General features: G+C 46.3%; 1 protein-coding gene across 1 annotated transcript in view; it reads right to left on the bottom strand.

The window, feature by feature from the left end:
• Positions 1–13,434, bottom strand: part of GNAI2 (G protein subunit alpha i2) — a 462,902-nt gene extending 449,468 nt beyond the window's left edge. The window contains exon 1 of the mRNA XM_085625085.1: positions 12,935–13,434. Coding sequence (XP_085481211.1) covers positions 12,935–13,052 — 118 coding nt within the window. The 5' untranslated portion in view covers positions 13,053–13,434. The remainder of the gene's footprint in view (positions 1–12,934) is intronic.
• Positions 13,435–13,824: the final 390 nt, after the last annotated feature.

Here is a 13,824-nt window from a genome sequence, read left to right as displayed (position 1 = left end):
TGCACATGTTTTACTTTACTGCTTCTCACAATGTGTAAATGAATAACTAACTTTGATTATGTTTGGAAGGGATTAAACAACCTAAATAAGTAAACACTGCGGGGAAAGAGATATAGCGAGGATATAAAATTCCTAAAGGCAGTGATCACAGGACATGAAGCCTACATTTTTCAGAGAATAAGCATTCCTGTAACTAGAGGTCATGCTTCAAGAATGAAGTGGGGAGATAGGCAAAACATAACATTTTTCAAGAGGCATGGTCTCAAAAGCTGAGAACAGCATCTCCACAGAGATTTCTAAATGTTTGTGGCTGTAATATTGGAAAAGCAAAGGACAACCTAGAGACCCCGTTAGGTCTGTCCAATAAGGTTAGGCAAGGAGGCAAGCACAGTAGATGGCACCATGTGAAAATAGGCAGTCAAACAGGCTGCCAAAACACAGGCTCAAAAATACAATTTGACAAAGTATCAACCTCTCCCTACATAAATCTCAATCTGTTTCAATTTCAGAAAATTCAGCTAAAATTGCGCCCCACCTCGTATAGAACCTGGCAACTTTTCTACTCATAAATCTAGGTCTAGAATTTTGTTTGGGGGGGGGGGGATGGGCTATTTTGTGAGTCAGGGTGCATGTAGAATATTTTAGGGCGATAAACGCAAGATTGATATTATGGGAGTGTAGATTTGTTTTTGCAGTCTAGGTTTATTTCTTTTCACATGGTCCGGTCTAGATGAACTGGTTACTCAGACCCATACCCGAGCTAGATTTTTTAAATATTTATTTTTTATACAGTAACGTTTGGCAAGAAACGTGGTTTAATAGATCTTTACAAAACAAATTGTAACGATATTATAATAGAGAGGCTGAAGTGTCACATTCAAATAGTAATATGAAAGACAAGCGTACATCGACTCTAAAATCACGACAAGCAATGTTTGCTTTGAATATCTATCAAACACAAGAGGTTAAATGCAACATCAGTAAAGAGGATTGTATAGTAAATCAACGAAGTCAACAAGAGTTCAACCATTATCAGTCTTCATAGATGACCAAACTCGAGAAGATGGGCTAGATTTCTATACACCGTGTTTCACATGATCCCATCGGCAGCACGTTGGCACTGCCTGGGGAGTTGCTAATGGCTTTAGCGTTATCTACCGTCAAACACTCATAGGGCTATGGTAGAGTCACTGGTAACTATGGAACAGGTAGGTTTAGTAAGTATTTGGATAATGGTCCTTATTCCTTGTTGGTGGCATGTGTGCCATCAGACCAGGGTCATGGAGCGGTGGAGTTCACCAGATCGTTTAGTTTTGCCAACCATAGTAAGTATGGTATTGTTTTGCAATGTTTGTTCTAGTGTGTAGCCCAAAACAGATTATGACGTGCTCTGGCTTCAGGTGGGTGCCAGGGCATTTCTCGCAGGAGTGCACTTCCCGGTTGACAAAAAGGGTAACGCAGCCTCGATACTAGCAATAGTACACTCACCAGTGACCCCCCCTGGCCTCCTCCACATCCCTAGGTGAAAGTATCAAGTATGTTCATTTAATTAGTCTGTTGATGTTCTAATTAAAGTCCCACTTGCGATATAGCAGTTCAAGCTCTGAGTCCCTTACAACTGGATCCCTCGATAATTTACTGAAAGGACAAAAGACCTGAGGGCGCAATAACTTAAGAGGCAAAGATGGAGGATTCAACACAAGTCAAGGTGTCCTAGGGGGACACTGGTTTGAGAGTTAAAGCAGAAGAATAACGAAAAAAATACTAACGTCACATCCCTCCACAAAATCGGGTAAAAGTCTACTTTATTTAACTTTAAAAAAATACAAAAGCATCGGATAACTAGTTGGTCTGAGTATAAACGGCCATTGATAATGGAAGAAAACGGACATATACACACAAAAATGTTCCTATGCAGGAAGATTAGTGAGTGGCCATCCAAATGACTGATCCAAGATGCTACTTCTCTCCCTTCCTAGAGACAGAAATTCTCCACTAAATGGATAAAAAAAGTAATGATCTCTGGACGAAGGCGAAATTAACACTTTTTCCCCCATATATATTTATCTGTGAATCGCAAGCACCGGAGGGTGCAGTGAAGTGGGAGAAGTAGAGACAGACAGTTTTACAGGTGCCTATCAAAGGATTCACCATTTTTAAGTTAAAAGACTGACGGGGGGGGGGGGGGGGGAGATAAATAATTGTGTAATACATCCTAAATCCACTCTCAACCATCACCCTACCTCCCATAAAGCAATCAAAGACTGATCGACCAAGTTCTGCAGCATCCCCGGAAAACCTCATATCACTCAACACCATCCTAACGTATACTCAAAACTGGTTAACTGAGAACCATCTCCTGCTCAACACCTGAAAAACTGAATTCTTGGTCGTCTTCCCTCAGAATCACACCCCCAATCTTGACCTCTGGCTGAGCCACCTCACTGCTTTCAACTGCACTCCGCAGATCGTAAACTCAGTCAAATCTCTAGGAGTCACCATGGACAAGAACCTGAATATGAAAAATCATATCAGCAACACCTGTAAAGGAGCAAACCACTTGATAAGGACACTCAGAAACATCAAACCTTTCCTCCCGCTTAAGGATTTCAAGCAGGTGGTTCAAGCGCTTGTCCTACCGGGGCTAGATTATGGCAGCGCAACCCTCTGTGGCCTGCCAAAATACACCCTGGCTCCGCTAAGGGCCTCATTGAACGCTGCTGCTAGACTGGTTACAGGCACCAAACGCAATGAGCGCATATCGCCAGTCCTAAAAACTCTAAATTGGCTCCCCTATGAAGCACGAATCCAGCTAAAAATTGCCACGATGACGCATAAAGCTATCCACTTCATGACGCCCAGGTATCTGGCGCAAAAACTTGAACTATCTTGTGGTGTAAGAGCCTCTAGAAGTGCTACTACCTTACTCTTGAAACCACCTATCCTGAACAAAAAGAGAACCTCTAACAGAGCCTTCTCCGGCGCGGCTCCAAAGATATGGAACTTTCTTCCTCCAGATATACGCAGAATCACCAGAACAACGGTGTTCAAATTGAAAGTCAAAAGATTCCTGATGAATAAATTCCTTCAGTAATTGGGCTAACCCATTGGCCCGTTGACATTGTTCTTACTTCCATTGTTTCAACATTTACTACTATACTTTTTTTTTTTTTATTTACATTCTGTGTACAATGTACTCTGTTTAATATAACTGATATGTGAACCTGTATGCACTTTACTATTCACTTGTGTTTTCATCTGCTGGTTGTTACTTTATTAGCCTCCAGGGCTAGTTTGAGTGTAAAGCGCTCTGATATCCCTTGGGATCTTGTTCGCGTTATATAAAACTTTATAAATAAATAAATAAATGAATTTTTCACTGCATAAGCATCTGACATCCTGGATACTATGGAACACACAAGGACTCGCCTTTGATACCATTACAAGACCCGTGATATTTTAAGATCCAGGGCAAAGTCTGGCACGTACAAATAAGAGCACAGTACAAAATGAGGTTGATTTTCTGCCACTGCGTTACTCACACTCCAACCTCAATTTTCTAGTTCAACAAAATTTGAAGACATCCTTGTATGGCCAGAACATATATTTGTAAAGTGTGCGTTTACCCGCCGGCACCTTGGTGCCTAATAAAAGAGGTTTATTGTTACCCAACTCAATGGTACTCAGAAGGATGAAAGGCTGAGCGGGCCGGTCGGGATTTGAACCTGTGACCATGAGGTCAACCTCAGGCCACTACAGTGGACGCATTAGACCACTAATCCACCAGACCCATTTAACAGCCAACTAAAAACGTTCAGATGGACAAAAAAATTATGTAAATGTGATTCTTACCACGAATTTCTACAGTTTTGAAAACTGTAGAATACATTTTGATAGGTGTCCACATTTTTATTCTTATGGTGTGGATAGTGGCTTTGAGATATGGTCAAGTTTTTTTTATATTTGGTTTTATATCACATAACGGGCAGCAATACAAATGCCATCTTGACTTGTATTCTATTTGTTGACTGCCGAGACATGTTACATGTTTCAATTAAATATGCCGTGCTCTGTGCGACAAGGTTTTGGCCTTTTTTCCTTGCTGACCGAAGTGTGCCTCATTGTGGGAGATTTCTGGGTTGCAGCACTGCGTTATTCTGTTCACGCTCAAGGTTAAGGGCCTAGCGAGGGTTTCATGCAAAGTTGTCAGGGGTTCGCATCTTACTTTCCTGGACATGAACAGGTAGTGTTTCGGTTAAAGGTGAAGATTTTAATTGAGGTGACAATAATGCAACTGTCCATAGGTAAGAGCTGCATCTAGCGTTTTAAGGTCATCGATAGATCTCATGTTATGCGTAAGTTAGTTAACTTTGTATCAGTTGTTATGGTCGTTGTTGTGACAAGTTGGTTGTACGAGATGGGCGAACTTCAGAAGACCATGTTTAAAAAAAATGGATTTGGAGCAGCCCCACTGATTTTTAAAGCAAAAACCAGCATTTGATAAATGTAATTTAGGGGTTATGACACGAAACTAAGAAAACTGGATAATGTGGCATTGATTTAACAATTGATTAGCATGGGCTGGGTGGGGCGTGCAAGTTAATCTATATTGCATGCGGGAAACACCCCCTTTTGAGGCCTCCGTTTGCCTTGTTCAGGATGGAGTGACACACATTGTGTCGAGTCAGGATGTGGTACACCAGAGAACAACTGCACCAACTTCCTGTCTCACGCTAAGACCCATAGTCTCCACCCCAGCCAGCAACTCTTATACATCCATGCGTGAGCAGCTAATAAATAGTGCTCAGTAGGCAGGCAATGCTTGGGGGGACCGGGTCCAGTAGGGGGCGCCCAATGCTTGGGGCCCATAAGTACACGGAGGCAGCTACTACTGGGGAGCACGGAAAAGGCAGCCAATGTTGGTGTCCATGAAGAGGTGGGCAATGCCCGAGACCAAGTGGAAGCCAATTATGTCTTGGATGTAGGGTTGCATCTGCCATTGTGAGGGCTCAGGAGAAGGGAATCAAAACCCAAAACTGTGGAGCAGGCAGAAAATGCCTTGAGCCCAGGAAGGGCCAATCAACACCCAGGATCAACGGAGAGGCAGCCAATCCCAGGCATGGGCAGAGGTAGCCAAGTATCTTGGCAGAGGGGCAGCAATAAAAGCCCGACAGTGCGGTGGGGGCAGCCAATTATTTGGGCCTAGAATGAGGAAGACAGTGCCCAACGCCGATGGAAGGGACTCAGCCAATGCTTGTAAGATTGGCCAGAGCGCGTAGCAGATATACTTCGCAGGCCTTTTTAAAAATATATATTTTTTTTTAATTGCCAATGAGCTCAGTCATTTTTTATGAGTTATATATTCACAGTCAGTTACTTTGGATCAGAAAGAAGCCTTTAAGTTAGCAGCACCACATGACCCTTGGAAAACAACTTCAAGGGCATAACTGTGCCCCATAACAATTAAAATCCGCACAGACACAACAAAACTCACTGAAGAAATATTTTGAATAAAGGAGGGCCACAAATGACCAACGAGCAATGAGCTGCGAATTTCAGATCAAACCCACTGTTTACAGCACTCCCGTGATGAAGCTGTGAAGTGGCGGTTGGGAAGATAAACTGCCCAATGCCATGTTGTGCGTGTTCCGCGTGGCTGTCTTTGATGTGTCCGTGTATCTGATTTCTGGTTCCACCCCTTCTTGGAAACTTCAAACGATCAATGACAACAGAAAATTCAAGAATGCAAAAGGCAACATAAACCATCATCACACGAATGTAAATATCACTCTCCATGGACAATGCCAAGGTTGCTTCTACAGCTGTCAGCCGGTCAATCAGACTTCAGCCGCCACATACCCCTTTCAGAGCAAGAACTAAGCAGCCAGGACAGCGGGGTCTACAAATGCATGTCTCATGATAGCCGGCTTGCGTCAAAGCGAGCATCATGTCCTATAAACTGGGACCAGCTTATAATGCGTCTTATTAGGGGATGAAACATGCAGTTTCTCAGAGTCTTGAGGCAACTGCATCCAGTGATGTAAATTTTAGGGAGTGGGCACATCCTGGGCCACTTTTAAAACTGGTGGGGGCACCTACACAGGCAATGGAAAGTGTATGCAATAATATTATATATATATATATATATATATATATACACACACACACACACACACACACACACACACACACAAATTGTAATAAATTTCACCAAATACATGGGCTAATATATTGCCTCAACAACTACTTGCAGCGAACAGTAGTAGGGCTACTTAATGTGTGTGGAAAGGTACACTTTTTATTGCTCTGTCGCCTCCCAGCACAAGCAAAAGCAGTGTTGGGGGGGACAGGACAAATGGAGTTGGGACACAGGCCCCATGTAGAGATTCATGGTCCTGGGGTTTTCGCCCTTGCAACTTCCTTCAGATATCACCAGGAGGAAACTGCATAGGCAAAACATTACAAAAGAAAGGGTTGCCCAGGCAAATGGAATCCCCAGCACTCAGCAGTGCTGGCGGCAAACTCCTAAGAAAAAAGTATGGCCCTGGCACTTATGAATTTATTTACAAATTAAGCAGTGGAGCTACATACTAATTTCAGATATTGGAAGAGTGTTCACCCATTATCAGAACTCCAACCTTCGTTGACAAGGTTGCATATCAGCCACACCTTTTGGGTTCCAGATGAACAAAGAACATAACTTTGGAGGGATCCTTAGGTCCACAATCACAATGCCACACATTTGAGGCTGTGCACCTACCAGGAGGAGTCAGGACTCTTGAGCCAGTGTAACTGGGGCAGATTTCACCATCATGAGTGTCGGAAGCATGAGCTATAATGGTGAAGAATGACTGCAAGGCCCGTCTCCAGCTTATCTTCACACATAGATGCAACGGGATCTCCAAATTTACCCTTACTCTGTGACGAACACAAAACGATGGGACTGCCTGAAACTTTGATGAGGTCTCTAAAATGTAACCTAGTGTGGCCACCTAGCAGATAACCAAGTCTGTCACCCTTGGTGGTTGGGTGTTCCAGTCTTACAGGGCTCAAAGTTATCCTCCTGCTTACTCGTCATTTTTCCCCCAGTAGTACTCCAGGTCTTCCTAAAACTGATTTAGCAGGATTTCATTTTTTAACTCATTTGCTTTTACTAACAACCAGAATACAGATCGAGAAGTGCACCAACGTGTGATCAATGTTCTTGAGCGCGGTCAACTAAAAGCAAACTCACCAACACCTTTGCAGAGCTTCTTCCTCTCAGTGTGACTCAACCACACACAGTGACTTATTTCCAGATATTGGAAAAAAAACACCAACTTGAACGAAATTTGCATTTTATTTTTATGTCGTCCACCCCAGCCTACTCAATGTTTTAATTAAAAGTGTGTGGGAGACAGGTGACAGCCTTCTTTCTTTGCAACAAATCTACCTCACTCAAATATGTGGGAGGCACACAGGTAACACAAAAGTTTAAAAAACGTAACAAAGTAGTAGAAGACCCTTTGTTGCTTAACATCAGAGATCACAGAACAGTAAAAAAACAAACAACAAAAAACAATCACAGACAGCATGATATGGCGACAGGCCACATCTGATCCTGTACCCATGAAAAGACATCACGTTGTCCCAAAAATCTGATTTGCACATAGTTTTATAAAGTGCTTCAAACAGGCATTCTCTAGTTTACAAGCACTCAAACGAATGGCAAATATTGGAGTTAATGCAAGAGAGAGGAACCTTGGTTTGTCATCACCACTTGGTCACACTACCGTTGCCGCAAAAGGCCACCCAACTCTGCGGCCCGGAGAGGATCATTCATTCCTGTTGTATCGGGTTTAATAGCTCCAGACAGAAATGGCAGTTCCACAAGTGGGTCTCAATATAAGGCACAGTAGTAGCAGGTGTAACTTTTAGTGGATATTTGCATAAATAATTTACACAATTCCTAACAAAACGCCATAGCACCTTTTCTCCGATAAAACTTAAAAAAATAGTTTGCACGTTGATCACCCTACCTAGAGTCCCTTTGAGATTGCCGGTGTAAAAGAAAATGTAAATTGCACAGTATCTCAAAACCAATAATATAAACATTGTGCTTTAATCTGTATGTTGCAACGAACACTTCCCCGCTTGTAGAGCGGGAAAAAAAAATTAACATCCTAAAAAAAATTCAAACATGTTTTACCACAGGTCCCACAATATTAAAGCAGATTCGACTGTCAAACGTAAGTGGTCGTCACTATCTGTGTGAGAAAAAAAAACAGACAAGCAAACACAAATCAGTGGAAAAAGTAGTGCGCCTTAGCGGTCACTTCGAGGAGGAGGTCGGTCACAGACTCACATGCAGATAGCATGTTGCCATGTTGGAAATGCTTCTTTTACCAGATAGTTGTCGAATACAACTCTGATCACAAGGATAACAAAACCTGGCCGGGACAGGTGATTCAATGACGCTGTGCCAAAGGCTCCCTAACCCTGGTATGCCATCAATGCACCCCCTTTAGCAAAAGCGCCAATGCCCTAGTGTTATAGATTTACTGGCCCCTGCCAACAGCTCCTTTGCTGTGGTTTATTAATTCAATGGCCTCTGGCGAACCACTCCAATGGCCTTGTTAAGCGATTCGATTGCCCCTTGCCAGCAGCTCCATTGCCCTGGTTCATCAAATCAAAGGCCCCTGCCAACAGCTCAACTTCTTGTTTTATTAATTCAGTGACCCTTGCCCACAGCTCCACTGCCCTGGTTTATTAATTCTGTGGCCCCATGATAACAGCTCAACTTCTTGTTTTATTAATTCAGTGACCCTTGCCCACAGCTCCACTGCCCTGGTATCTTAAATCTGTGGCCCCATGATACCAGCTCCACTGCCCTGGTTTATTTATTCCGTGCCCCCTTGCCAACAGCTCCACTGCCCTGGTTTATTAATTCAGTGCCCCCTTGCCAACAGCTCCACTGCCCTGGTTTATTAATTCTGTGGCCCCATGATAACAGCTCCACTGTCCTGGTTTATTTATTCCGTGCCCCCTTGCCAACAGCTCCACTGCCCTGGTTTATTAATTCTGTGGCCCCATGATAACAGCTCCACTGTCCTGGTTTATTAATTCAGTGCCCCATGATAACAGTCCCACTGACTTGTTTCCAATGCCCCCTTGTCAACAGCTCCACTGCCCTGTTTTATTCAGTGCCCGCATTCCAACAGCTCCACTGCCCTGGTTTATTAATTCTGTGGCCCCATGATAACAGCTCCACTGTCCTGGTTTATTAATTCAGTGCCCCATGATAACAGTCCCACTGACCTGTTTCCAATGCCCCCTTGTCAACAGCTCCACTGCCCTGTTTTATTCAGTGCCCGCATGCCAACAGCTCCACTGCCCTGTTTTATTAATTCAGTGCCCCCTTGCCAACAGCTCCACTGCCCTGGTTTATTAATTCAGTGGCCCCATGATAACAGCTCAACTTCTTGTTTTATTAATTCAGTGACCCTTGCCCACAGCTCCACTGCCCTGGTATCTTAAATCTGTGGCCCCATGATACCAGCTCCACTGCCCTGGTTTATTAATTCTGTGGCCCCATGATACCAGCTCCACTGTCCTGGTTTATTAATTCAGTGCCCCCTTGCCAACAGCTCCACTGCCCTGGTTTATTAATTCTGTGGCCCCATGATAACAGCTCCACTGTCCTGGTTTATTTATTCCGTGCCCCCTTGCCAACAGCTCCACTGCCCTGGTTTATTAATTCTGTGGCCCCATGATAACAGCTCCACTGTCCTGGTTTATTAATTCAGTGCCCCATGATAACAGTCCCACTGACTTGTTTCCAATGCCCCCTTGTCAACAGCTCCACTGCCCTGTTTTATTCAGTGCCCACATTCCAACAGCTCCACTGCCCTGGTTTATTAATTCTGTGGCCCCATGATAACAGCTCCACTGTCCTGGTTTATTAATTCAGTGCCCCATGATAACAGTCCCACTGACCTGTTTCCAATGCCCCCTTGTCAACAGCTCCACTGCCCTGTTTTATTCAGTGCCCGCATGCCAACAGCTCCACTGCCCTGTTTTATTAATTCAGTGCCCCCTTGCCAACAGCTCCACTGCCCTGGTTTATTAATTCAGTGGCCCCATGATAACAGCTCCACTGCCCTGGTTTATTAATTCAGTGCCACCGTGCCAAGAGCTCCACTGCCCAGTTCTATTATTTCAGTGGCCCCTTGCCAACAGCTCCACTGCCCAGTTGCATTAATTTAGAGCCCCCTTGCCAACAGCTTCCCTGCCCTGGTTTATTTATTCAGTGGCCCCACGATAACAGCTCCATCACCCTGTTTCCTCGGTTCAGTGGTCTCTCGCGAACAGCTCCAATGCCCTGGGATATTTTTAATGGACGTTTGTATTTCAAGCATATATTACCAAAGCGGACAACCTTTAGAACGAGATAAAAACCCAAGGTTTCTGAAACCCCCAAAGCGCCCTCCTTGGAGATGGTTTTTAAAGGTAGCACGCCCCCTGCAAGGAAGAGTAAATATGTGACACCATAAATCACTGATAAGATTAGGGAACAGTGGGTTAACACACTAAGAAAATTAAAACAGGAAGTGTTTATGCTGGAGGAGAGCTGACTATTTACACATTATACTGGAACCTCAAAGCACACACAAATGCTACAACTGTTACTTGAAAGAGAACTCTTAATTAGATGGTCAGTTTCTGGGGGGGTGGGGGTTCCCAAGGGCAATCGCAACGTTTATTCACTCCAAACTTTATGACATACACAATTCTGAAAATATCTTTTATAAATTTCACTAAGATATATGCTGGGAAACTGGAATTACATGGTGGGGATTTGGCAACAGGTTTCATTTAATTATGCGGCGAGGAAAGGTATATGGCAAAAAGTTGTGATTTTTATGGTATTTAATTTCGTCATTTTTACACGTTAACATTGCCTGGGAACTTTCACAGAGGGCCTTTCGCTGTACCCAACATGGCTCGCTGAGCTTTTAGTTACTTTTGATCCGTTTGAGCAACAAACAATCGTTTTGTTATAATCTTCCGTTGTATGCATAAAATGATGGATTGTGTAGTACATGGGACAAATCTGGAACACACCATGGTTACATGTAACACAGTCCCAGCCACCGGCTTCCACTAGCAATGACAACAGGAATCAAACCTGATGAAAAGCTGGCCAAAGCTAAACGAGGGGGACGGCGGGATTCCTGAAATTCAAAGAGCTCCTGTGGTGAAAGGCAGGACAGCGCCTGGACTCAGGGCGCTAGTGCATCTCAAGAGAGGGCCACTGAATTGTGTTCTAGGATTTGTCTAAACCGACGGTTTGAACTGTTATCTGTCAAAGATTCACTGAAGCTCAGACGGAGCTTCTGCGTCCCAGCTGGGGGTTTCCAACCGTGGCTTTCCTCCCTTGCTTGGGGCTTTATGGGTCCACTGGCTTTTAGGGAGCTGAGGGTTACTTTGAGAGACGGACTGCCTTATAAATATTGGGATAATGGGGAATGGCGTGATTTCTGGGTGAATACATTTCGGTGTTGACATTAGATTCGCACCAGCATCACTTGAAGGAGTGATGACAAGGGAAATGAGGTTTAGTGGCTGTGGAAACGACGAGTGACGGGTATAGGAGGAAAGATGAGTGGTTACTATGGCAAAGACACAGATGACTTGTGAAGGGGAGAAGGTGGAAGGGGCTGGACAGGGCAAGAGCATCTGGCATCTGGAATCGATGGTACAGGCGAATCTGGGAGCAGGTGGACAGGCACATCTAGTTGGATAAAATGGAGCAGGCAGGGGATGGTTACAGCCGACTGGAGGGCGCTAAGGGTGGTGAAGTGGACACTAGCCAAATGGGCGAGCTGGGCCGAAAAATTAAAATGTTTGTGGTAAGATGTGTTTAACTGTCTACAGATGACTGGGCAGATAATGGAACATAAGAGGGATTACAGAGCGGGCGGACATGTGGAATGAGATGCAGGGGGTATGATTAACATTGTGGGGGCAAACGGGGAATTTGGGAAGAACAAAGTGGGTGTGTAAAGGATGTGGTGTGTAACTCAGCAAAAAGGACCGAGCTGGGTTAGACAGAAGGAATGACATTAAAAGAAGGGAGGTAGGCTGAGGGGAGAGAGGGCGGTTCAGAGGTGGCCGGGAGGGCGTTTGGACATCGGAGTGAAGGTTGATATATTTGTTGGTTAGAAAGCAGGAGTGGTCCAGGAGATGTGCGGCAATAGAAGATGCTGGGCCTGGATGGACACGGTGATCTGGAGGTAGAAGGAGTAGTAGACAAGGTGCGGATGAGTAGAGGGGGCGCTGTTTGGATGGGGAGTACTTCGGTTGAGGAGCAGCAGCCCCATTCCCTATATACACAGGGTAGGGTGGATGGGCTAAGAGCATAGGCCATAATCCAATCCCTTAGTGACCACCAACTTCTGAATGTTGCTACTCCCCTAAACAGGAGCCGCAACGGCTGCTTGCACCCTCCGCCAATGCCCTTTTGAGTTCAGCAGCCTACTTCCCTTTTCTTCTTGCCAAGGGGCCCTGTATGCCTGTATCCACTGACCCCCCACACGGTAGCTCATCTCCCACCTAGAAACGTCAGCCTGCTCTGCGCCCTGAAACAAGAAGTTGGCCTCTCGCTTTTCCTGTCTCCACCCTCATCTTCATAAACTACACTGTCAACCAGCGATACCTTCCACGGCACCGTTAACCAAGGCCGGGCTACCTCGGACTCCCTCACCAGGGGCAGTTGATTGACCAATCACCCTGCCCTGGGGTGGGCACCCTGCCCTGGGGTGGGCACCCTACCCCACATTTCTCAAACACCACTGACAGTCCCTTCACCCAGCCGCTTGCATCCCCGCCCCCGACCTCTCATTCGGCATCGGATCCCATGCCCAGCGCACCCCTGCTCGCCCCGGCCCCTTACCCAGCAGCAGCAGCTTGACCTCCCGCGCCGCCTTCTCGCCGTCCTCCCGCAGATTCTTGTCGATCATCTTGGACCGCTCGGCCGCGGCTTTATCCTCGGCGCTCACCGTGCAGCCCATCCTGCGCCTCGGCCCCCACAGCTTCCTGCCGGACAGGGGACCCGAGCTCGGGACCCGCAGCAAAGATACCCGCTGAGACCCGCAGAGGGGAGATCCGCTGAGCCGCAGCGCCCGGAGCAGCCCGGAGAACAGCCCGTGCCTCGGCCGCTCTCAGCGCCGCCTACTGACTGCCCCGCCCCGCACACACCCAGCTCGGGACTCGCCGCTGCCCGCTATTTCCCCAGCCACCGTCTGCCGTGCCCGGTGCTCCCAGTGGCGCAGTGTGTGAGCGCCGCCTCCTCCTCCGTTGCTGCCGCCGCGCTTCCTGACCCTCCCCCTTCTCTCTCCCCTCACGGGCTCCCTCCCTCGCAGGCTTCCTCTTCCCCTCACACGCTTCCTCTGCACTCTCCTCTTACTGGCTCTCTCCCCTCCAGACACTTCCTCTGCCCGCACGACACACCCTCCTTGACTCGCGCTCCTCGCAGTCTTCGGGTGCCCTGCTGCCACCCCCAGGGGCTCCTCTATTCTCTCTAGTCTTTTGTTCCCCTGCTTCAAAGTCACCGGCACCCCACACACTACTTCATCGCTTCCTCCAGACTGCCCAGTTGTAACATCTTCCCTCATAAACTTCATGTGTTCGGTCCCCCCTCGCAGTTCTTCGGGCGTGCCTTGCAAGCCCCCACCCGACTCACCCCAGCCCCCCACAAACACACACACTCTCCCCTCGCAGGCATCCTCCCGCCCCTGGGGTTCCATGTCCACCCTCAACACCTTCCTTGCTCTGTGTCTCCCA

This window comes from Triturus cristatus, chromosome 9 (genome assembly GCF_964204655.1).
Source record: "Triturus cristatus chromosome 9, aTriCri1.1, whole genome shotgun sequence".
Lineage (NCBI taxonomy): Eukaryota > Metazoa > Chordata > Amphibia > Caudata > Salamandridae > Triturus > Triturus cristatus.
This window is presented reverse-complemented; position numbering and strand designations above follow the sequence as displayed.